Genomic DNA, 21,683 nt, shown 5'->3' with positions numbered 1-21,683 from the left:
GTTCAGTCTGTAGTCTGGGCTCATCCGTCCGTTCTGTGTGTTGTTTGTTCTCTCTCCACTCTCCCCGTATCACTTTATAATTGAATAGTCTTTAAAAAAAACTCTCGATAGCTCCATGATAGCTCAACAAAAAACGAAAAAGTATTGGAGTAGATTCAATGTGAGGGGAAAAACTTCAGCACATTGCTGAGCTACTTTAGGAGTGGGGAGTTCAATTCAGCTCGTCTGAAAATGATTCCGAACCACAAAACAGGATTCTGATAACATCCCACAGTGCCACAGTTTTGTTTCAATTTCCAGAAGCACAACTTTATCCCCTCCCCTGTTTCACCTCGCTCTCTCTGTGGCCATACAGTCCATCTCTCTCATTCAACTCCTTCACTCCATCCATCGCCTCCTCTTTTACCATTCTGCACTATTCTCTCCATTCAGCTCACATTTTGCGCGATCACCAATGTGTTTAAGTAGTTCTGATTCATTGTTGTCTAACCACTTTCTTTTTACTTCATTTTACATCCATCTTAAATCATTTGATATCTATTTTCTGTGATGTTTGTCTGATATCTGTCTGTCTATGATGTCTCTCTGTGATGTCTTTCTGATATCTGTCTGTCTGATATCTGTCTGTCTGATAGATGTCTGTCTGTGATGTCTGTCTATGATGTCTGTCTGTCTATGATGTCTGTCTGTGATGTCTGTCTGATATCTGTCTGTCTATGATGTCTGTCTGTGATGTCTGTCTGTGATGTCTGCCTGTGATGTCTGCCTGGGATGTCTGTCGTGATGTCTGTCTGTGATGTCTGCCTGTGATGTCTGCCTGTGATGTCTGCCTGGGATGTCTGCCTGTGATGTCTGCCTGTGATGTCTGCCTGTGATGTCTGCCTGGGATGTCTGCCTGGGATGTCTGCCTGGGATGTCTGTCGTGATGTCTGCCTGGGATGTCTGTCGTGATGTCTGTCTGGGATGTCTGTCTCTCAGTTCTGTTTGTCTTCTCTGTCTGTCTTTCTGTCTCTGTCTGTCACTCTCATCATGAACATCACCACTCTCTTCCTCCATGTAACCTGTCATTTGTCTCTTGCACTTCTCCTCAGCCAAATATAAGTATAATGGATATGTCAGATCACGTAAGTGTGTTTCTCTGTCCCTCCCCATCCTTGCTTCTGCGACCACCCCCCCACCCAAACCCCTCCTCGTGTTTAGACCTATAATACTGTAGTCCCCTCGCCATATCACCCCCCCCCCCCCCCCTGAGTATTAATACAATGCTTTGTTTTGGTTTTTGTTCTCCCCTTCAGTTCTAGAACGCTAAGCTACCATCTTAAAGTCTCTGCTGTACATGATGTGAATTGATGCAGTGTTCCTTGACAATAATAACAGAGTTTGTCCACAGTGATGATGTGTAAATGAATATCATGTCTGTCATTTTATAAGCCCCCCTTACTTCTTACATCAGAAATGCATAGATAATAACTATATTCTCACTAATTGACCTAGCCAATTCAGTACAAAACAGATTATTCCCTAACTGTATAACATATGTCCTTTATATATACTGAACATACAGTATATTTGTAATAATTGATTTAAGATCCATGCTCTTGTTCTTGATGACGTTATGTTCAGACCAATACAGTTGTGTTTGTATTGTGCTGCGTCTAGCAGCAGAGGGCGCTACAACACCAGGGATAACGGGAAGTCAAAAAGAGACCAGCGTTCGGTTCAAAGCAGATTGCAATTTAGGTAAATCTCTCAGTATAAAGTATAGTATTGACCAAATGTACTCATTTCTGTCCTGTTTCATATAGATAATGTGAATGTTCCATGCTGTTTGTTTGTTATAATATAATTTTTCAGTTTTTTTATCCTACAGTTTAATAACCATTTCAGATGCTTACTGTATAATAATACACTGCTTTCTGTGTTTATCATAACTACAGAAGTACTGTATGATACCATAACAAAAATAGCTGTAATGATAATATTAATGCTAACAATATTATAAAATAATATGAATAATACATAAATGCTAGTAATACAAACCATAATAATCCATAATGTTACATAGCAAAAAATACTCCAAAATACTATGATACCAATGTACCGGTATAAACCTAATATTAATACACACATCAAACTTAGCTCAGATTCAATAAACGAACAACAATACCTTCAACAGTATTCTCCCTGCTGTCTTTTCCTATCTGTGATTTGCATAGGACCCTGATGGGGGCTTGCATACGTGATCGCCCCGTCTTGTGATTAGCATTTCTGGTAGGGACAGTTGCCGTCTGGGCTGTTCTGAGTGAACAGTGGACCTGCCAGGGTGTGTGAACGTGCTCTAATGCTGCGCGTGTTTGACAAGGGCCAGATGAATCCAGGAGCTATCGGTGGCGCGCCGTAAATCAAGGAGGCAGCTGACGGCTGGGATAAACCTCTGTTTAGCGCCCTGGGGGGGCCAAGACCACGACACATACAACAACCTAACAACCTACTGTACCAACCGACTAACCAGCAGGAGGACAAGAGAACACTTCCCCTGCGCTCCTCCGCTTTGAAGACCAGCTATTCTGTTTACCTCCCTTTCTTATCCTCTTTCCCTCCTCTTTTTCTCCTTTCTTTTTTTGCTTTACTTTTGTACCTCTCCATTCTTTTCTTTTCCTCTCTTCTTTGTGTGTTCCGAGAATTCTAATAGAAATCATTCCACTGTGGTTTTAAAATGTGAATTCCCATCTACCAATACTGTAAGAGTATTATGGGGAAATGTCCTCTACATTTGCCCATAGAGGGGTTTGGAAAGTAATTTGGCCTGACTATTTTCAGACAGGCTGTGTTACTGCTTTGTTCTAACACGCTGTGTAGTAAAATGGAATGAGAGGGAGGAAAAAAGCAGAAAAAGCTTTTAATTAATTCATGTTTATTAGGAATGGCAAAGCAAATGTCATATTGAACATTTTATTTTAAGCGTATGCCAAGTGCCTAAGTGGTGCTAAGTAAAACCGAGGTGTCATCGTCAATTACCGAGAAAATGATGGCTGCTTTCATGGCACACATTCAGTCCCTTCTCAAGTCATCTTCAAGGGGGAAATAAATGGTCCAACAATGAAATTCACATGAACTTTTCCCCCATAAAATATTTAGTGATTCATTCACATGCAGGGGAAATTATTAATAATTTATAGAAGATTGTTTTAATAATGATTTATTTTGTAACTGCGTATTAGCATGTTTACTGTACATGTTTAAAAAAAAAATAAGCAGAAATGTAATCAATAACATTTATCCTAAAATGTATATATCTGCTGAATATAATAACATCTAGATTGTTTTAACACAATTTAATATTTCACGGCACAAGATAAATTGTAAAGTAAATACCATTGCCATTCTATTTATCTAGGAACCTCATTCTCCCCAGCTTATCTTTTTCACTCTGTTTATTCTCCATTGTTTGACAGTGAAGGATGAAGTTAGATCATCTTTACAAAACCGATCGATAAAAATTGCCAACTGCACCTCGCCGCCCTCCACCATCACCTCTAATGCCATGCGCCCCCATGCACTGCCTCGCCCCTCCCTCCACCAGGACCCCCCGGTCCCCCAGGGAGAGGTCACCGCCGTACCCCTCGTTAATAACCGTAAAGGAAGCCTGCTTCCTCCAGGGGTGGGTCTTGGGCCCCATGGGGGGTTCCGCATCAGTACCTCAGGCCCCGGCAGGGGTGACACGGCGGGCAGGGCCCTGGCTGAACAGAGCAGGCTGAGCCGGGCCCGCAGCCTGCCGGTGAAATACTGTTACCACCCCAGTAACGCATCTCTGCACGGCCACAGCAGCAGGGCCTGTAGGTTGACCCCCTTAGCAGGATGCATCAGTCCCTAACACCCTGTACTGTCCTGTACTGTCACCCTGCGTTCGTCGCCTGCCTGCATGCAGGTTTCACTGAGCTGCTGCTAGTTGTAAATCGGCACCACTGCTTCTGCTTTGCATGAAGGCAGCTCTCATACACTCACTAATGCAACACCCAGTGCTGTGTGTGTGGCTGCTATGTAGTAGGACTAGTGGATGTGTTTGGAGGGTTATTGGAACCTGGCGTAGTGATAGAACACCTAGTCATTAGTCCACCTGCAAATTAAGAAATGTATACAATCCGTTACTGTTTTATTACATTTTTATAAATGCCCTGAGAAGTTTGCATAGTTTTGATTTTATTGTTGTTATATTTAAGTGGTGTTAGGGGAATTGCTCCCTGAACATTGAGCCAACAACAGTCTGCTGTATCAATCTCAGAGAGACTGTTGTGTAGATAGCAGTTTAGTTTTCAATGTACAGTAATGTCATTGGTGCAGTAACAGTCACACACAAGCTGTGATCCCCATGGCTGCAGTGCAGAACATGTTGTTTCATTGTTGATTATCTCAGTTTTGTTGTTTTGCTTAAATCACACTCGTTTTAACAGAACTGATCTGCCACAAGGCCAAGGACATGAAACTGGCTAGGCCCAGATATATGAGCCTTGCTGTATCCACTAATATAGAACAATAAGCCAACAAAGGGACATATTTTATTCTGTGATATTTTCACAAATTGGATTAGACTAGAGAGAGATGCATTTGTAAAGTGGAATGCGCTTTCTTGTGATATTAGCTATTCAGGATGTCCACATTTGCGAAGTGGAAATGTCAGAGAATGGCATTTTCTTAGGAGGCAAAGTCGCATTTTTACCTTTTATTAGTGCAATTAGGTGAAAGTCTAGAAGGGATGCTCAGACGGAAATGAAATGTCCTCGTTGCTCGGAGCAGTCAGCGCTTGCAGCAACGCAGCATTGATTTGCATTAATATCATGCTGTGGTATTGATTTCTAACCAAAGCACTAATACAGGGTTTGAAGTGACAGTGGCTTTGGCATTTGTGTGCTGTGGATGAAAAGAGTGCCTGGGTGTCTGACTCTTAAAGCCCTTGGAATTCACAGACAGATGGTGGAAAAGATCAGACTGGTGTTAGCTAAACTGGAAGTCTTTAGTAGGTTACAGGATTTCTCTCTAGCTGTGTTCTTCTCTTAGTCTTCTGTCTGTCTGGGCTGGGAGAAAAGTTTTAATCTCCTGTAGAGTGAGGAATAGCTGAGAGGAAAATAAACTTCTATGAGATCAAGCTAATCTAAAACTTCACTGTGCTTCCTGACTTTATTGCGGTGGCCGGAGAGAAAGAATGATTAAATAAAAGTATTCATTTAAAGCTTTTGCTCAGCAAGTTTGTTTCTTAAGTATCTTTAAAACTTATGTTCATAATAATGCATACATCCTAGATTACTGAGTGTTTGCAAGTCATTTTTTTCAGATATTTATTTATTTTAAAGTTCTATGGGTTGTCTTGACCTTCATCTAGCTACTATAATGCTTGGCTAATGCTAGGCTACTCAATCATGTCCTGTTTGGAGTGCTGGTTGGGCATGTGATTGGCTACTCTGGGATGCTCGTGCAGTCCTAATTGGCTGAGTGCTCGTGGCATGGAGCTTAGACATATAGAATAGCCATTGTGCTTTGTAGCTAGGGTTGGAAAATTGCGGTAACTATCCCAAAATTGGTAGGAGGGAATCTGTGAATCTTCCAACCCAGGATTTCTGGAAAACCTGGGAATTTGGGTATAGTTACTGGAATTTTAAAACCCTATCCATATCTAGAGCTGGAATGATGAGGTGGGGGTCTGCCACATTAGTCATCCATTCAAAACAACCAAATTGCACACAGAACCATCCTCTCTCCCTCTCTCTCTCTGTCTCTGTCTGTCTGTCTGTCTGTCTGTCTGTCTGTCTGTCTGTCTGTCTGTCTGTCTGTCTGTCTGTCTGTCTGTCTGTCTGTCTGTCTGTCTGTCTCTCTCTGTCTCTGTCTCGGTCTCTCTGTCTCTGTCTCGGTCTCTCTCTGTGTCTTTGTCTCTCTCTGTGTCTCTATCTCTGTCTGTCTCTCTGTCTCTCTCTGTGTCTTGCTCTCTCTCGCTCTCTCTCTGTCTCTGTCTCTTTGTCTCTCTCTGTGTCTCTCTGTCTCTGTCTCTCTCTCTCACACTGTCTCTCTCTCTGTCTCTCTGTCTCTCTCTGTGTCTCTCTGTGTCTGTCTCTCTGTCATTGCTTTTGTCCACTATGGCCTACTGACAATGACAGTCTGTCCTAGTCACATGGCCCGTATTGGCTGGCCTTGGAAAGCATTGGCACACTGATGCAGACTGCTGTTGGTCCAACCACACGCAGACTAGACTGGATCCAAAGATGGCCACTGGATCTAAAGACATACTGGACATACTGGATCTAAAGTGATCCAGTCCTACTCTATAGAACCCAGTCCAGAGGAACAGAACCAAAGGGGTTGGGCTTTGGCGGAGTGAGCCAATGGCGAATTTGTCAGATCTTACTAGGTGGTTTTTCAATTCATGTTTTTTTTCTCCTGCGTTTCTCAAATTGACCTTTGTCCGCTACTAACTAATGTGTTTTCTTTCTGACGGTCTTCTCTCTGACTCTGACATATTGTTGTTTTTCTATGATTTTTTGTTGTTGTTGGTGTTTAGTTTTTTTGCTATGTTTGATTGATTGAGTGTTGGCTTTGGTGTTCTTTGACGTGTCAGTTCTAGCTCACATTAACCTCCCCGTCTGTCCATAGCCTGACACTCTTTGCATGTGTTTGCAGTTGAAGATGAGCACCCGTCAACTCTGTCGCCCAAAAAAAAGCAGCGGAACGGAGGCATGCGAAACTCACCCAACAACTCGCCCAAAATGATGAGGTAAGACATTGATTTGATGCTTCAAACAGAAAGATAGAGAGGAAGTGTGAGGGTGGGGAAGCAGACAGAAAGATAGAGCGGAAGTGTGAGGGTGGGGAAGCAGACAGAAAGATAGAGAGGAAGTGTGAGGGTGGGGAAGCAGACAGAAAGATAGAGAGGAAGTGTGAGGGTGGGGAACAGACAGAAAGATAGAGAGGAAGTGTGAGGGTGGGGAAGCAGACAGAAAGATAGAGAGGAAGTGTGAGGGTGGGGAAGCAGACAGAAAGATAGAGAGGAAGTGTGAGGGTGGGGAACAGACAGAAAGATAGAGAGGAAGTGTGAGGGTGGGGAAGCAGACAGAAAGATAGAGAGGAAGTGTGAGGGTGGGGAAGCAGACAGAAAGATAGAGAGGAAGTGTGAGGGTGGGGAAGCAGACAGAAAGATAGAGAGGGAGTGTGAGGGTGGGGAAGCAGACAGAAAGATAGAGAGGAAGTGTGAGGGTGGGGAAGTGGGGAACAAATAAGGAGGAGAGTAAGAAAGTCAGAGTGAGAGGTGGGAGAAGGCGAGACGGGTAGATGGTGGTGGGATGGTTGGAGGAGGGATCCAAAAAGGGGGGAGGGCAAGCGAATGATTGAGAGAGGAGAGGGGGAAGAAAGTGAGAGTGCGAAAAGGAGAGGACGGCTTGGGTGTTTAGACTGGCATGCTGTCAGACAGTGGGTAATGACAGAGCTGAAATATTTCTGTCATGAAAGACAGAGTCTGTGAGAGGAGGAGGAGCTGTTTGAAAAACAAATCCTCTGGCTTTAAAGTGTCATCTGTCACCCCTTCACCCCCCCCCCCCCCCCCCCCTCCAGTCCCGTCCACATGTAGTCCTTAAACAACGCTGGCACTAATGACACCAGCAACCAATCAGAGTCCTCCCTGTGGTTCCTCTGCCCCGGGGCAGTGGGATCTATTGTGGGAACCCTTACGACTACTGTTTCTGCTACTTAAGGCCATATGTGAGATGTATCATCGCAATCAAAAATGAATTTGCAGTATTACCTTCCCTTTATCCTGTCCTCTGGAATTAAACTGCAGTTAATTGATTTTGAAAGATAAAAGGGTTTCGTTTTTTGTGCGGGAGGAGAGAGACAGCGGTAGGAACGCGACAGCGTGAAAATGCCGAGAGAGTGGAGGCTGTCCAATCGGGGTGGCAGGGTGGAAGCACAGTGGTGAAGATGGGAGAGAACAGGGTCACAGAGTAGTTCCACTCCCTTTTAAATTAGTGATTGTTAGGCCCCTGTGTCTTATAAATATACAATAGACATCTCCTAATGGTGCTGTGTATTTTTTGTCATGCAAGTCACAAAATGTTTGAAGCTGAAGAGCATATATTTAAGGCATTATATACCATTCATTATATACCATTCATTATATACCATTCATTATATACCATTAGATCTTGAAAAAATGCGTCTTCAAATGTATTAGAAGTACAATGAAAGTATACATAGGGACACAGTAAAATATATGTGCTTTTCTCCATCGGATGACTGTTTCAGAACTATGTTTCACTCCCAAGTGGGTGAAAGATCCTATAATTATGTTTGCAAATTTCTTCTCACAAAAGTTGTTTTCTCATATCTTTGTGTCAAGCGCTAGAAAGGGTGGTGCTGTTCACTTAAACATAGTCTTTTAGTTTATAGGATATTTTTCTGTGTACGGTATGTCCTCTGCAAAACTAAATTGAATCCTTTAGTGTGCTTAGTGTGACAGAGTTGTTACTAGGTCCCCTTAGAGCACCTTTGAACAGCATCCAAAAGAAGTCCTTTGTATTATTGTATGTACTACTTGTCCACTTGTTTAAAACCCTCTAAGCCGGGGGAGGTGGGGCGGCTTTCATACATGGGTGAACAGATAGTCCCCCCTTATCAATCAACACGCAATACTCCGTACAGACAAAGCAAAAACTGTTTTTTATACAAATGTGTAATGTATTGCAAATGTATAAAAACTGAAATATCACATTTACATAAGTATTCAGACCCTTTCCTCAGTACTTTGTTGAAGCACCTTTGGCAGCGATTACAGCCCCGAGTCTTCTTGGATATGACACTACAAGCTCGGTACACCTGTATTTGGAGAGTTTCTCCCATTCTTCTCTGCAGATCCTCTCAAGGTCTGTCAGGTTGGATGGGGAGCATTGCTGCACAGCTATTTTCAGGACTCTCTAGAGATGTTTGATCGGGTTCAAGTCCGGGCTCTGGCTGGGCCACTCAAGGACATTTAGAGACGTGTCCCGAAGCCACTCCTGCATTGTCTTGGCTGTGTGCTTAGGGTCGTTTTCCTGTTGGAAGGTGAACCTGAGATCCTGAGCATTCTGCAGCAGGTTTTCATCAAGGATCTCTCTGTACTTTGCTCCATTTATCTTTGCTTCGATCCTGACTAGTCTCCCCAGTACCTGCTGCTGCTAAACATCCCCACAGCATGATGCTGCCACCACCGTAGGGTTGGTGCCAGGTTTCCTCCAGACGAGACGCTTGGCATTCAGGCCAAATAGTTCAATCTTGGTTTCATCAGACCAGGGAATCTAAAGAGTCCTTTAGGCAGACTCCATGCGGGCTGTCCATGTGCCTTTTACTGAGGAGTGACTTCCGTCTGGCCACTCTACCATGAAGGCCTGGTTGGTGGAGCGCTGCAGTGATGGTTGGGCTTCTGGAAGTTTGTCCCATCTCCACAGAGGAACTTTAGAACTCTGTCAGAGTGACCATCGGGTTCTTGGTCACCTCCCTGACCAAGGCCCTTTTCCCCCGATTGCTCAGTTTGGCCGGGCAGTCAGCTCTTGGAAGAGTCTTGGTGGTCCCAAACTTCTTCAATTTAAGAATGATGGAGACCACTGTGTTCTTGGGGACCTTCAGTGCTGCAGAAATGTTTTGGTACCCTTCCCCAGATCTGTGCCTCGAAACAATCCTGTCTCGGAGCTCTACGGACAAATCCTTTGACCTCATGGCTTGGTTTTTGCTCTGAAATGCAGTGTCAACTGTGGGACCTTATATAGACAGGTGTGTGCCTTTCCAAATCATGTCCAATCAATTGAATTTACCAAAGGTGAACTCCAATCAAGTTGTAGAAACATCTCATGGATGATCAATGAAAACAGGATGCACCTGAGCTCAATTTTGTGTCTCATAAGCAAAGGGTCTAAATACTTATGTAAATACGTTTTTATACATTTGCAAACATTTCTAAGAACCTGTTTTCGCATGTCATTATGGGGTATTGTGTATAGATTGCTAAGGATGAAATATTTTTGTTATCAATGTTAAAGGTTGTAACGTAACAAAATGTGGAAAAAGTCGAGGGGTCTAAATACTTTCTGAATGCACTGTATTTACATTCATTTTTTAAACTGGTACCCTGCTACATTCAGACTAGCCTTGTGAGGCTTGTGGGCATTCTGGAGCAAAACATGTCCGTGACCGTGGGAGTCTTGTCTTTCCACAGGGTCATAATAGCTTGTAGGCCAAACTGTTCGGACGCTACAGACGTTTTCAGGAGAAGACCTATTTTCATGATTTCTCATGGTCGGTCTGGCACCGCTCTAGCCCTGCCACCTTTCACCTCAGATGCTGAAGGTCGACATCTCTGGCTTAAACTGAAAAATGTTGATGGGGATTTTTAAATGATGCTAATAAGATTTCAGCAGAGGCGCGGACATCGACCTTGGGGGGTTTAAAAAGAGGAAACTGATACAAACGAAAGAGAAATTGGCACGCTTCCAGCTAACTGCTAGTTTATATGGCTCCTTAGTTTTTGTTTCCTAACTTAAAGCAATAAACCTTCTCTCGTTCTCTCCTCTGCAGAGGAGATGGTCCCCGTTTGCCACGTAATATATGCATCTCCGCTTTGATCTTACAGTGATAATAATTCTTGGGAGTTATTTACTTGGTTTTAAAAACGCTTCAAAGCGGTGTCAAAGTTGTCTCTGCTTTAGGGCTGCTTCTGTATTCTGCTGGCTCTTGGGTGCTGCGGATGACAGGTCCTCTGTTCTAGGTGTAGGCTTTTTCAAGTCATAGCCCTCAGCAAAACATCAAATTACCCAGCGCCGACCACAACGCCCACCTCCACAGCCCCCCCCCCCCACCAGCCCCTGTCAATATATGATACCATATATATTAAATAAGCTTTACAAGTTGGATTTTATGTGCAATGAAAAGTGATTGTTTGAGGTAGCCTTAGGGACACTTTACTCTACAAGCAAGGAGGGGAATAAAAGAGAGCGAGCTAGCGAGAGACCGAGAGAGCGTATACTATATCAAGTCTGGTTTTTACAGGACTTGCTGCCTGAAGGCCTTTGTAAATAAATAATGATCAACAGATTGGCTGTGGGTTTTTGAAAATCATGCCTTTGTCAGTTTGCATGATGGGTAGAATTTTCAAAGCGAGAGGCTGCCTTCATAGCCTGCTGGAGAGGGATTGGGGGAGCACACATCCCAAGCTAGCGACTGCCGAACGATGCACTGGAATAACTCAACTCTGTTTGAAATATACACTGAGGGAGAGAGAGAGAGGGCAATTTCTCTTCTGATATGGGCTGTCTCTTATTGCCTAGGCTACTGTACAGTCAGGCCTTTTCTTTAGAGAAGGCAACTACATGCAAATACAGTGCCCTCTGTAATTATTGGGACAGTAAAGCATTTTTTCCTCTTGTTTCTATACTCCAAACGTTTAGATTTCAAATCAAACAATGACTATAAGGTTAAAGTGCAGATTGTCAGCTTTAATTTGAGGGTATTTTCATCCATATCGGGTGAACCGTTTAGAAATTACAACACTTTTTGTAAATAGTCCCTCCATTTTTGGGTACCAAAGGTATTGGGACAAATTCACTGTATTAAAGGAGTAAAACACGTAGTATTTGGTCACGTATTCATAGCATGGAATGACCACATCAAGCTTGTGACTACAAATCGTTGGATGCATTGGCTGTTTGTTTTGGTTGGGTTTCAGATTATTTTGTGCCCAATAGAAATTAATGGTAAATAATGTATTGTGTCATTTTGGAGTCATTTGTTTTTTGTAAATAGAAATATAATATGTTTCTAAACACTTCCGCAGTAATGTGGACGCTACCATGATTACGGATAATCCTGGATGAAATGTGAATAATGATGAGTGAGAAAGTTACAGACAGACAAATATCATACCCCCAAGACATGCTAACCTCTCACCATTACAATAACAGGGGAGGTTAGCATTTTGGGGGGGTATGACATTTGTCTGTCTGTAACTTTCTCACTCATCATTATTCACAATTCATTCAGGATTGTTTGATTTGAAATCCAAACGTATGGACTATAGAGCCAAAATAAGAAAAAATGCTTCACTGTCCCAATGATTACAGAGGGCACTGTAAGTTGTAATGTACATTTACACTGGTCATTATCCAGCCAATTTAATATGAATATTCTACCAAAATGTTTTTGTATTGTAAGATACAGTATATCCATAGCATCTTACACACACACTTTATTGTAAACTGATACAGTACAAGAGGGACAGGGAAAGCCAACACAACACTGGATAGATATCTGATATGTGAAAATGTTAGTCTGGAGGCCAGCTCAGCCTGTGCAAATATAAAGTAATTTCACTATCAGCCAATCAGACGTGTCATTGAGCTAACGAGCTGTGTTCGGCGTCGCACGCATTCCTCGGACAACCGTGCTCCTGGACAAGAAGTCAGGACACACGTTAACCACTCGTATATACTCTGGTGGGGTCTGGAAAACGCAAATGTCATGTCTGTTAACGTCCAGTTCACCCTGGTTGATTCTAGGGTAGGGTAGAGGACAGCGAGTAGAGGAGAGGGAGGAGAAAAGAGGAGATTAGAGGAGAGAGAGTAGAGGAGAGCGAGTGGAGGAGGGGAGAAGATAGAGAGTGCAGAGGAAAGGAAATAGGAGAGGAGGGAGATGAGATGAGAGGAAGGGAGGTGAGGCAAGAGGAGGGTTACAGGGCTCTTGACAAACAGGAAGACAGACAGACACAGGCAGGCAGTCACACCGCTGACAGTTGTGTGAAAGATAGCTGTCTAAGGTAGTGGAGGAGGAGGTGCCTGCCTGCCTGCCTGCAATAGTCAGTCCCCACGTGCCCAGATTGAAGTGACAGGGGCTCATGGAGAGTGAGTGGTGCAACACGCGGCTCAGAATGAAATATTCAGCCCGGGTGTAAAAGCACTAAATGTTGTCAGAGTTATTAACACCTGCACCATACAGACAGAGAGCGATGGAGAGAGAGGAGGAGGGTGGTAGAGACAGAAAGAAGGAGGGAGAGACAGAAAGGAGGAGGGAGAGACAGAAAGGAGGAGGGAGAGACAGAAAGGAGGAGGGAGAGATAGAAAGGAGGAGGGAGTGACAGAAGGAGGAGGGAGGGAGGGAGGGAGGGAGGGAGGGAGGGAGGGAGGGAGGGAGGGAGGGAGGGAGGGAGGGAGGGAGGGAAGGAGGGAGGGAGGGAGGGAGGGAAGGAGGGAGGGAGGGAGGGAGGGAGGGAAGGAGGGAGGGAAGGAGGGAGGGAGAGAAGGAGGGAGGGAGAGAAGGAGGGAGAGGAGGAGGGAGGGAGGGAGAGGAGGAGGGAGGGAGGGAGAGAAGGAGGGAGTGAGAAGGAGGGAAGGAGGGAGTGAGAAGGAGGGAGTGAGAGAGGAGGGAGGGAGAGAGAGGAGGGAGAGAGGAGTGAGGGGAGGGAGAGAAGGGAGTGAAAAATAGAGAAGGAGGGAGTGAGGGAAAGAAAGAGAGGGGATGCAGTGAATGAGGGAGAGAAAGAGAGAGAGGAGGGAGGGAGGGAGGGAGAGAAATAGAGAGGATGGAGTGAGGGAGAGAAGGAAGGAGGGAGGGAGAGAGAGAAGGAAGGAGGGAGAGAGAGGAGGAGGGAGTGAGGGAGAGAGAAGGAGGGGGAGAGAGAATGAGAGCAAAGGAGGGAGAGAGTGAGGGAAAGAATGAGAGAGTGAGGGAAAGAATGAGAGAGTGAGGGAAAGATTGAGAGCCTGAGGGAGAAAATGAGAGAGAGATGGAGGGAACTAATTGACACATCGTTCATGTGATATTTCTTGCAATGTAATGAACAGAGAGAGTGTGATTGAGATGTGCTGTTTTCTCACACTGCCAATGTCACCCTCATAAAGAAGCAAAATATATTTTTTTGCATCTCTTTGATATTTTAGGTAGAAATTGTGCATTTCATTTTGAATTTTAAAAGCATGTTATATTAAATGAATAAAACAATTGGTGGAATGGCCCAGATATGTAATGTAATGTAAGATGCTATTTCCTACCCTGCTTTTGAAATCATAAAAAAGTATTCTGACAACCACATAGGAAATATTTGCCAGTTTTTTTCTAAATATACAGTTAATAATAATTTTAGCGTTTTCAGGACATCCTTAGTGTTCTAACTTGTTCTTGTGTGCTTTACAATAACTATTGCAGACGATGGCTTTGTGAACATGTAAGGGTTTTTGAGGTGATACTGACAGAGAGAGAGTTATTTCCCTGTAGCCCCCTGGTAGACACTAGACAGACAGAAGCCTTTGTAGTCTGGCCCCTGGCTATCAGCTCAAAGCTACACTCTCTGACCCAGTGTTTCTCAATCCAGTCCTGGGAGACCCCCATGGGGTGCACATTTGTGTTCTATCCTAGCACTAACACAGGTGATTTAATTACTGTAAGTAGCCTAGTGGAATCAGGTGTGTTGGTGCCCGGAGAAAATAAAAATGCCTATACACCAATTCAAAATCCTCCCTTTTCTATTCAGTCAGAACAAATCGCATTCAGAGAAGGAGCTTGGCTTGCCATTTCTCTGTCCTAGAAACCCTTTCAGAGGACATCCCGGATCATGTCTTGTAGAATGAGTGCAAACACAGTGGAACTAATAATACCAAAGTGACGGGACACACTCTTCCATGGTCAGTGTTAACGTAACACCTGATAAAACTCAGTGGCCCGTCACTGTGCATCAGCCAGTTTGAAGGTGACACGCTGCTGATGAATCATTCATGTACATCAGTTGGGAACGCAAAATGTGATTGGGCAAATTCCTGAAATATTTAAAGTGCGGTCCTGTTAGAGCTTTTACTCTTAGTAGCGCTGCGTCGTGAGTGAGCAAGACAGAGCTAAAAGCCAGTAATTGACGCTCCATTCTAATGCCTCTCAGTCAGCTTTGTCAGCGGTGACTAATGCTGAGCGATTTGTGCTTTTTGAGGTCGTTATTTTCAGGTTGAGACGTGAAGCAACAGCTGCTCTCTATATCCTCTCACGATAGAGAATTCTTCTGTCTTTTTTGTAACAGGATTAAAGGAAACACAGACCAGACAAGTAGATTCACAATGGATTATGGTCATTGTAGTTAATTTCCATGTTTTATGCGCTAAACTACGTAGAATATTGGCCTGATGGAAACCACAACTCCCTACTACATCGCACAGTTCAGTCTGGATCTGATTTATCTCTAGAGAAACTGTGCAATGTGCGCATAGAGCTCACAGAAAAAAAAACTGAACGAAATCAAGTAATTGAACCAATGTTCTGTCAATTAGTTAGGTTCAAAAATAACATACATTTTGGTTAATTGCTCAGCAGGTGACACAGTGGAAACTCAAGCCTTCCTCTCTCCCCAATGCTGCTACCAATGCTGCTACCAATATCCCTCAGCAACTCTGATGACTGGGGTAGTTGTGTCATCTTGGATTTGAGCAGAAAGCGATAATGAGTGGTAGTTTTAGGTTTCAACCAAAACTAGGTAATAATACAACACATATAAACCAAATACGATCAACTGGGCTCCCGAGTGGCACAGTGGTCTAATGCACTGCATCTCCGTGCAAGGGGCGTCACTACAGTCCCTGGTTTGAATCCAAGCTGTATCACATCCGGCCGTGATTGGGAGTCCCATAGAGTGGCGCAGAATTGGCCCAACGTCGTCTGGGTTTGGCCGGGGTAGGCCGTTATTGTAAATAAGAATTTGTTCTTAACTGACTTGCCTAGTTAAATAAAGGTAAAAACATATATATATACTGTATAAATTATGTTTACCATGGTGAGCTCATACTGTTGTGTTGTGTCCCCTCAGCAGGCATGACCCTCTACTAATCCCTGGGAACGAGCAGATGGAGAACATGGACATGAATGTGAAGCAGTACGACTCCACGGGAATGTTCCACTGGTGCCCATCTAAAGAGATTGAGAAGGTCATCCTGGTGAGTGGTTTTCTGTCTCCCTGTAGTGTTTTCATGACACCAGTATTGCAATACTCGCAAGTAGCATGGCAAGCAAACTTGAACCAGACTTAATTTCTTGAGGAAAACAATCCTAATGTTGAGTACAAAAAAACAAACAGCAATATATTGTCACCCACAGTTACATATGTTTATTTTCCAAGCTATGGCGCACACTATTTGAACCAAAGCAGATTTTTAAAGAGTTTAGACTGCCTTGTGTTTTCCTTTTTGCCATGGATAATCGAGTATCATAGTATCGTGATACTGGTATCATGACAACCCTACTGTAGAGTTACCTGAGTTTAACCACAGCTATTAACATCCTGTACAGGGATACAGTACCTACCCATCAACAGATATGGTAGGTATTGTCCTACAGTACGTGTGACTCCGAAGATAATTTTCAGTTGTATAGTTTGATGATCTTAAACTTTTTATGTACAGTACCAGTCAAAAGTTTTGACACACCTACTCATTCAATGGTTTATCTTTATTTGTACTATTTTCCACATTGTAGAATAGTGGTGAAGACATCAGAACTATGAAATAACACATGGAATCATGTAGTAACCAAAAAAGTGTTAAACAAATCTAAATGTATTTTAGATTCTTCAAAGTAGCCACCCTTTGTAGGGGTTCCATTTGTAGGAGTTCCTACATATGCTGAGCACTTGTTGGCTGTTTTTTCTTTACTCTGCCGTCCAACTCATCCCAAATGCAGCACTCCATCACTCTCCTTCTTGGTCAAATAGCCCTTACGCAGCCTGGAGGTGTGTTTTGGGCCAAAGTCCTGTTGAAAAACAAATGATAGTCCCACTAAGCGCAAATCTGATGGGATGGCGTATCGCTGCAGAATGCTGTGGTAGCCATGCTGGTTAAGTGTTCAAAATATAATGAATTCTAAATAAATCACTGACAGTGTCGCCAGCAAAGCACCCCCACACCATCACACTTCCACCTCCATGCTTCACGGTGGGAACCATCATCCGTTCACCTACTCTGCATCTCATAAAGACACGGCGGTTGGAACCAAAAATCTCAAATTTGGACACATCAGACCAAAGGACCGATTTTTAATGTCAAATGTCCATTGCTTGTGTTTCTTGGCCCAAAGCAGTCTCTTCTTCTTATTGTTGTCCTTTAGTAGTGGTTTCTTTTCAGCAATTCGACCATGAAGACCTGATTCACGCAGTCTCCTCTGAACTGTTGACATTGAGATGTCTGTTACTTGAAATCTGTGAAGCATTTATTTGGAGGTGCAGGTAACTCTAATGAACTTATCCTCTGCAGCAGAGGTAACTCTGGGTCTTCCATTCCTGTGGCGGTCCTCATGAGAGCCAGTTTCATCATAACGCTTGATGGTTTTTGCGACTGCACTTGAAGAAACTTTCAAAGTTCTTGACTTTTTCCCGATTGACTGACCTTCATGTCTTAAAGTAATGATGGACTGTCATTTATCTTTGCTTATTTGAGCTGTTCTTGCAATAATATGGACTTGGTCTTCTACCAAATAGGGCTGTCTTCTGTATACCACCCCTACAGTCACAACACAACTGATTGCATTAAGGTACTACATGATTCCATATGTGTTATTTCATAGTTTTGATGTCTTCAATATTATTCTACAATGTAGAAAATAGTACAAATAAAGAAAAACCCTTGAATGCGTAGATGTGTCCAAACATTTGACTGATACGGTGATACTGATGTGTTTCCACTGTTTTTAGCTCTGTATGATACATATTCTAATGGAGTTGGAAATTATTTTCACCTATTGGGCCAAAAATGAAGCATTGTTGAGGTACGGTAGGCTCTAAAGAAACCGTTTCCCTCACATAGCGGTAACAACCACATACTAATAATGTATATCCACATTTCTCTCAATGCCTCTCTGTTGTTACAAGGTGAGTCGACTGTTTTCTATGTACTGGGTCATAGTATAAAACCACCACAAGCATGGCTTTGAAAAGCAGTTTTATACACCTTACTCCTTGACCATTTAGTGTATCAACTGCATTGAGCTGTACCGGGTTCTCCTTGAGCCTAACACCGCAAAGGGTGGGGCTGCAGGGTTTCTCATCAGCACTCTGCCTCTCTGTTTTCTGACTGCTATGCGTTTGTCCTCTATCTCCTTTCTTTTATTCTTTCTTTTTTTCTTTCTTTCTTTCTTTTTTTTTCTTTCTTTCTTTCTTTCTTTCTTTCTTTCTTTCTTTCTTTCTTTCTTTCTTTCTTGTTTCTCTCAATCCCTCTCTCGTCCCATTATTCTCTCTGTCTCCATGTCTCTCTCCCTCCTCTCACTCTTTCTCTCTCCCCCTCTCTCCCCTCTCTCTCTCCCTGCTCAGACCCGGAGTGAGGCATCCATGACGGTGTTGAGCGGCCATGTAGTGGTCTGTATATTTGGAGATGTCACGTCCGCTCTAGTGGGGCTGCGAAACTTGGTGATGCCTTTGAGAGCCAGCAACTTCCATTATCACGAGCTGAAGCCCATAGTGTTTGTGGGCTCGCTGGAGTACCTGAGGAGAGAGTGGGAAACTCTACACAACTTCCCCAAGGTCTCCATACTACCTGTGAGTACCACTGTAATGTGTACGGTTACAAGCCAAAGTTATACAACTGACAACATCATGTACTTACAATACCATAGAATGCCATCACCATCAGTTCTATCTGTGAGTAGACCAGTGTAACAACGCTCCAGGATTCAATACCAAACCCAGCTGTACCGTTGTTATTTTCAGACTGTTTACTTGTATTTTCTTATCTCAGTTGACTTATGAGATCTCTTCCCTTTGTTGCCTCGCACTGTCTGAATGAAAACAATCTAAGGTGAAGGGTAAAATGACTGTAAGCAGTGATAAAGCAGTAATAGCATTACCTAGTGATATAGTATTTCCTTTGTGGATTTGTTTGTGATTTGTCGTGGTTGTTGTGGCTGTTCTTGTCAATTCCACAACCGGTTCCTGAATTCAATCTTCCATCAATTCACAGCAGCGAATCCTGTCTATTCATACGGAGTTTAAATACACTGCAGCTGCCCTTCCTTGGCCATCTCAGATGTGAAAGTCTGGCATGGCTGCCTGCTTTAGAGCTCGTTAATGCTTCCTTGACTGAGTATCAGAGAGCCCTAAGAAACCAGGCCTGTTAGCCTTCAGCGCCCACTGCCCTTTAGATTAGTCCACGTCTCTGATTCCCCAGTGCCCAGTTAGATCAGCTGAATGTCACTGCCGCTAAAACTACAATACTTGTTATCTAATCTCCCAAAGCACCCCTCACTTAGTCTCTAATTAGTTTCTCTCCCCCTTCTTCTCTCTTCTCTCTGTCCGTCTCTTTTCTTCACCGCGCCTGAAGGGTACGCCATTAAGTCGTGCAGATTTAAGGGCTGTCAACATCAACCTCTGCGACATGTGCGTGATACTGTCGGCCAATCAGAACAATATCGACGACGCCTCGCTGCAGGATAAGGAATGCATTCTGGCGTCGCTCAACATCAAGTCTATGCAGTTTGACGACAGCATCGGGCTCTTGCAGGCTAACTCCCAAGGTAAGGACTGGCTGGCCTACAAGATACAATACTGTTCTGCACTGTTCTGTTCTGTCTGCAGGGTTGAGGGTAAGAGAGGAGGAGAGGAGATGGTTTTACTACTTAAATCAGTTATTTCTTTAAGAATGGTAAATACACACAGTAAATAAAATGGAAAGTGGTGTTCAACCTCGTAAATAATATCCTTTAATGATGTGAAACCACATGACTGTTGTTATTGTGTCTGTCTGTCTGGCAGACTGAGTGGAACAGATTGTTGATGCGTTCAGACAAACCGATAAGCCTCATATCCCATCAGGTGTCATCATGTTTAACCAGCCAGTACTAATCACCAGACAGCCTTCTTCAGCTGTTTTTCATGGCAGTCCATCCTCTACCTCCTCCATTCATCTATTAATCAGTTCCTCCAGGATCCTGCAGTGTGTTTTTGTCATATTTGCGGGCAGAAATGCTTGATTTTACTGCTGCAATTCTGACATTTTGTATGTCGATTTTCAATTATTGTGTCCCAATTTGTCAGGAAAATACACTGTTGGGGGAATAAATGTGTTGACGTGTGGCTTCACTGAACCATTTTATGAGGTAAAAATGCGGTGATTGGTTACAATTGCAAGCCCTCTTTTTTTCTAGTGTGGTGATTGTTTTATGTGGTAAAAGCACAGCGATTGGTCAATTTTGCAAACCGTCGCATTATAGGCGAGGGATTGTTGAGAAGGCGACAAAAATTACGATCAGAAAATAATGGAGGGACTGAATCTTACGCATAGGTAGACCAATGAACTTATGCGTAATATGCCAAGCACTTCCACATGATTTAGGAAAATGCTATTATTTCTCCTGCTCTGAGTGAGTGATGTGCTGTCGTCACAATGAGCCAGACTAAATCGGAGGTCTCTGTTGCTCATGGGAGCAGTATTCACAGATATGGAGGGCCTACACCAGTGGTTACCAACAAGGGTACAATAACCCCTGGGGGTACTTGGCCTATCCACAGGGGGGTACTTGATAAGACTCATGATGTCATAGGCTTACTGGTAAAAATGCACGAAGGGGTACACCGAGCAGAGCAAAATTCAGTTGGTGACCGAAAGGTTTGGGAACCAAAGGCCTGTCACGGCGGTCGATTGCTGAAGCCTATTGTTATCAATGAGTTTGTCTTACATCCTCTGTATCCATTCCACTGAAAAATATTGCAGTTTAAGAGCACACACGCACGCACGCACACACACACGCACAGGTGTAATATATCACAGTGTATAGCTTTGTGGATTCCTTCTCCCTGACAATATCCTGTTCAGATGTGGGGGGTGAAATTTAAAGCAAGAAGGTGCAAATTAATAAGTAAAGAGTTGTATCGCTAGGGAGACGTTCACATGGCTGAGGTCTACGGTACGATGTAGTCTGTAGACCGCAGAGCTAAGTTGTGCCTGGGGGGTGGGGGGTCTGTAGCCCACACGGAATGCGTTTGCTCCTGTATGGTATGGAAGCCGTAAAACCATTTTGTTTTGTGAGAAAATCTATTTCCCTCTTGTTTGTCAGTATTAGAAGTCTGGAAAAGTACATGCCAAATGCAGTCAAGACATTATAATGAATCCACTCAGATATACAATCTGACTGATAGTCAATGATCTGTATAGAACTCTCCAGCTTTCTCCGTCTAACTTTTGGTCACTTGTAGCCGAACTGATTTTGACGCATTGCCCTCTCTGTTGGAAAATCTATTTTTCAGATGTATTCACTTTATCCATTGTTAGTACTTTCACAATTGGATACTGTATGTTTGACTTGTTTACTGTAAGAATAATGTTTTTTTAGAGGCAATATCCAAAACCCTGTTGTCATTCTCTGGAGATATAAATGTAATATTTTATAGATGTCAACAAAATGAAGCATACTCTGAGTGATCTTCCAGTCTCTGACTGCTACAAACCGTGCCTATCCCCAGTTTCAGTAATTGACATGACAAGAGTGTAGATAATTCAGTTTAGCCTCTAGTTTGTGATGAATGCTGAACTGTTGGTGTTGTCCTCTGTAGTGAGGAGGGTGAGAATATCTATTCTGTACTGTAAAACAGCCCCTCAAGTCCCCCCCAACCCCTCCATCCTCCCAACTATTCTCCAATGTCTAACATTTGTTTTAAAACTTTGTGACCT

At 43.3% G+C, this 21,683-nt stretch overlaps 1 protein-coding gene across 33 annotated transcripts in view; it reads left to right on the top strand.

The window, feature by feature from the left end:
* kcnma1a (potassium large conductance calcium-activated channel, subfamily M, alpha member 1a) overlaps positions 1–21,683 on the top strand; it is a 292,474-nt gene that overhangs the window by 250,521 nt on the left and 20,270 nt on the right. For 18 of the 33 annotated variants that reach the window (XM_036960295.1, XM_036960287.1, XM_036960284.1 and 15 more), the window contains 4 exons: positions 6,667–6,760; positions 15,845–15,968; positions 18,332–18,556; positions 19,338–19,530. In XM_036960295.1, coding sequence (XP_036816190.1) covers positions 6,667–6,760; positions 15,845–15,968; positions 18,332–18,556; positions 19,338–19,530 — 636 coding nt within the window. Of the gene's footprint in view, positions 1–1,091; positions 1,125–1,662; positions 1,741–3,455; positions 3,837–6,666; positions 6,761–15,841; positions 15,969–18,331; positions 18,557–19,337; positions 19,531–21,683 lie in introns of all 33 variants that reach the window. The other 15 variants (XM_036960275.1, XM_036960268.1, XM_036960271.1 and 12 more) reach the window with 6 other exon arrangements.

This window comes from Oncorhynchus mykiss, chromosome 23, assembly GCF_013265735.2.
Source record: "Oncorhynchus mykiss isolate Arlee chromosome 23, USDA_OmykA_1.1, whole genome shotgun sequence".
NCBI lineage: Eukaryota > Metazoa > Chordata > Actinopteri > Salmoniformes > Salmonidae > Oncorhynchus > Oncorhynchus mykiss.
This window is presented reverse-complemented; position numbering and strand designations above follow the sequence as displayed.